At 42.1% G+C, this 2,500-nt stretch overlaps 1 protein-coding gene across 1 annotated transcript in view; it reads right to left on the bottom strand.

The window, feature by feature from the left end:
* LOC137980780 (dedicator of cytokinesis protein 9-like) overlaps positions 1-2,500 on the bottom strand; it is a 7,579-nt gene that overhangs the window by 242 nt on the left and 4,837 nt on the right. The window contains exon 4 of the mRNA XM_068828206.1: positions 334-411. Coding sequence (XP_068684307.1) covers positions 334-411 — 78 coding nt within the window. The remainder of the gene's footprint in view (positions 1-333; positions 412-2,500) is intronic.

Here is a 2,500-nt window from a genome sequence, read left to right as displayed (position 1 = left end):
TCTTTTTGTAGTTAACTCGACAGGAAAAACTTTCCCTATACCCTAATGCCAATGAGACAGAAAAAGAAGAACTGTTTATCCTTGGTCCTACGATACGAAGAGTTCAGATTCATCCATTTTTTGTTGCTTTTCCGGTTATCAATGGCAAAAGGGCTGAACTAAATGACCAGCCTTCAGGTGCAATGTACTACTAATAAGTCAACTCCACCCAACCCAAAGCCTCCACAAAACATCGTCCACACCAAATTTGCATGCCAGCCAGCCTCCCCAAGTAAAATGATCACGTGATACGAACAAGGGCATTGCAAATGAGCAAGACGGACAGCAGCTCACCTTCATCTGTGCAGTCGCTTGCAAAACAGTGTGAATCTTCTTCGTTAGATCTTTAACTTCAGAGGAAAGTGCTGTATGCTGAAAGTGAAGATAGAAATTCTGAAAGCATCACCAAAGTGAAATGGCAATGTTCCGCGGAAGCGCGCAGCTTTCCATCATATTTTTCAGTTGTTGTTGCTCGTTCTATAGAGTGTTCTCACTCACGTCATCAGTAATCTTCTTTTTCAACCAAAGCAAAAGAAAACGTTTGCACGATAATAGAGCTCAAATCCCGGAGGATTAGTTAGGGACACCAATGTCATTAGCCTGATACCCAAAACCAAAACCAAACAACAGAAAAAATGGCTTACACTTATAAAAAACAGAAGGTGCCACAATGCCTCATATTAGAGATTACACGAGGCTACACTTACCACTACGACCACAGAATAATAGCCAATTTTCGATATATTAAAAATTCAGTTCTAAACAAAATATATCACCTCGAGGCTCTGGGGAATAAACTCATACAAATCCTTATATTTATTCCCCAGAGCCTCGAGATGATATCGAAATTGGTCTATTCACTACGAGTAATAATGCAGCAAAGAGGTTTTCAACTGAACGCTGCTATGCCAATCACTATAGCTACTGAAAACAGGACAGTAACAATTAAAGGAACATGCAACCCTATAAGTGCAAGTCATAACCGTTTTGTTTTTTGTTTGCATTTTACATTTGAGCGTTAAGTCCACATATAAATGTATTATGATGGCAACCAACCGAGCTGTTGAACACCATAACCAAACAAACGTAAACTTCAGAAGAAAATGACCACAAGTACACAAATGCATAATAAAGAAAGCAAGCTAGAAAGAAATGAAATACTTTCCACAACTTCAATGCCCCAATGTTCCGTACTTATACACTAAATCCCGGCTTACACTACAGAAATTTTTTGGCACGGCTCGGGTGAAATTGGCATGGGTCCCAAAAAAAAGGGTTCGGCTCGGATAAAATTTGCAGTGTAAGCAGCCTGTCAGTACCAAATTTCATCCCTGCCGAACCAAAATTCTTACCCGTGCTGGGACCTTCGGCGAGGTAGTCCGAGCACGGGTAAAATTGAGAACTAACCCGGGCCCAAAAAGTTTGGCCAGGAGCCCATCTGGAGCGTGCAACTTCCATACAGCGTCTGTGAAACGGCTTTTTCACAAGTAGGTTTATTTTTAGACTAGCCCTTCCCGCGAATTAGGTCAAAAAACAAAGGCAGTTCCGGTTCGGTGACCCTATGACGTCGGCTTAATTTCTTGTAATTGGTCAGCGGGCTCCTGTGGGAGTCTCATTCGCGGGAAATTCAATCTAAAAATAAATCGGTCTGTGAAAACGCCGTTACACGAACACAGTAGAGTTGTGGGCTCCGGGTCATGACTTCCTGGTTTGGCACGGTATTTTTGCTACGGTAAAAATGGTGTAGTGTAAACAAAGTTTGCCGAGCTCTTTTTAGGCACCCGTGCCAATTTCACACGAGCCGTGCCGAAAATTTTCTGTAGTGTAAACCGGGCTTAAATTGTCGTATTCCTACTACCAAAACATAAATTTAAGAACTTAAAAGATGCCCGTTCAAACAAGTGCCAAATTTTCTAAGCTTTTCTAAGTGACTTTATTTCAACTTGTGTGAATAAGTAATCACGTACTACTATCCAAAATAGGGCAATTTGGTCCTCTCATGCATGGTTGAACTGACATGGGTATCTAATGGAGGCTAGTTTAAAATAGTTCCAGTGCAGCTGAGAGAATTAAAAATGGTTCATTAAAACAGAGGATAACTGTTCTTTAGTAAGTGTTAAAATTCTCTGCTAGTAGAGGTCTCTTTTCCTTTTGCGTTCGCTGGGCTGACGAGTACGGGAAAAGACACCTCTGCCATGGGTCGAAACTCACTGTGTTGAGCATGCACGGCGGTTACTTAGCGACCATACCCTCACGTGATACTTCATGTTGCGTGGGCTCACTCAACAACAGGGGAATTACTATAAAGGAATGCGCAGGATGGACGGCTGTTGGATCAAAGTGAATTTCGACCCACGGCAGAGGTCTCTTTTCCCGTACTCGTCGGCCCAGCGAACGCAAAAAGAAAAGATACCTCTGCTAGCAGGGACGTATTACACGATCTTGGTCTTACTACTCAAAA

This window comes from Montipora foliosa, chromosome 12 (assembly GCF_036669935.1).
Source record: "Montipora foliosa isolate CH-2021 chromosome 12, ASM3666993v2, whole genome shotgun sequence".
NCBI classification, from domain to species: Eukaryota; Metazoa; Cnidaria; class Anthozoa; order Scleractinia; family Acroporidae; genus Montipora; species Montipora foliosa.
The sequence above is the reverse complement of the archived record's forward strand: the minus strand, read 5'-3'. Positions and strand labels throughout refer to the sequence as shown.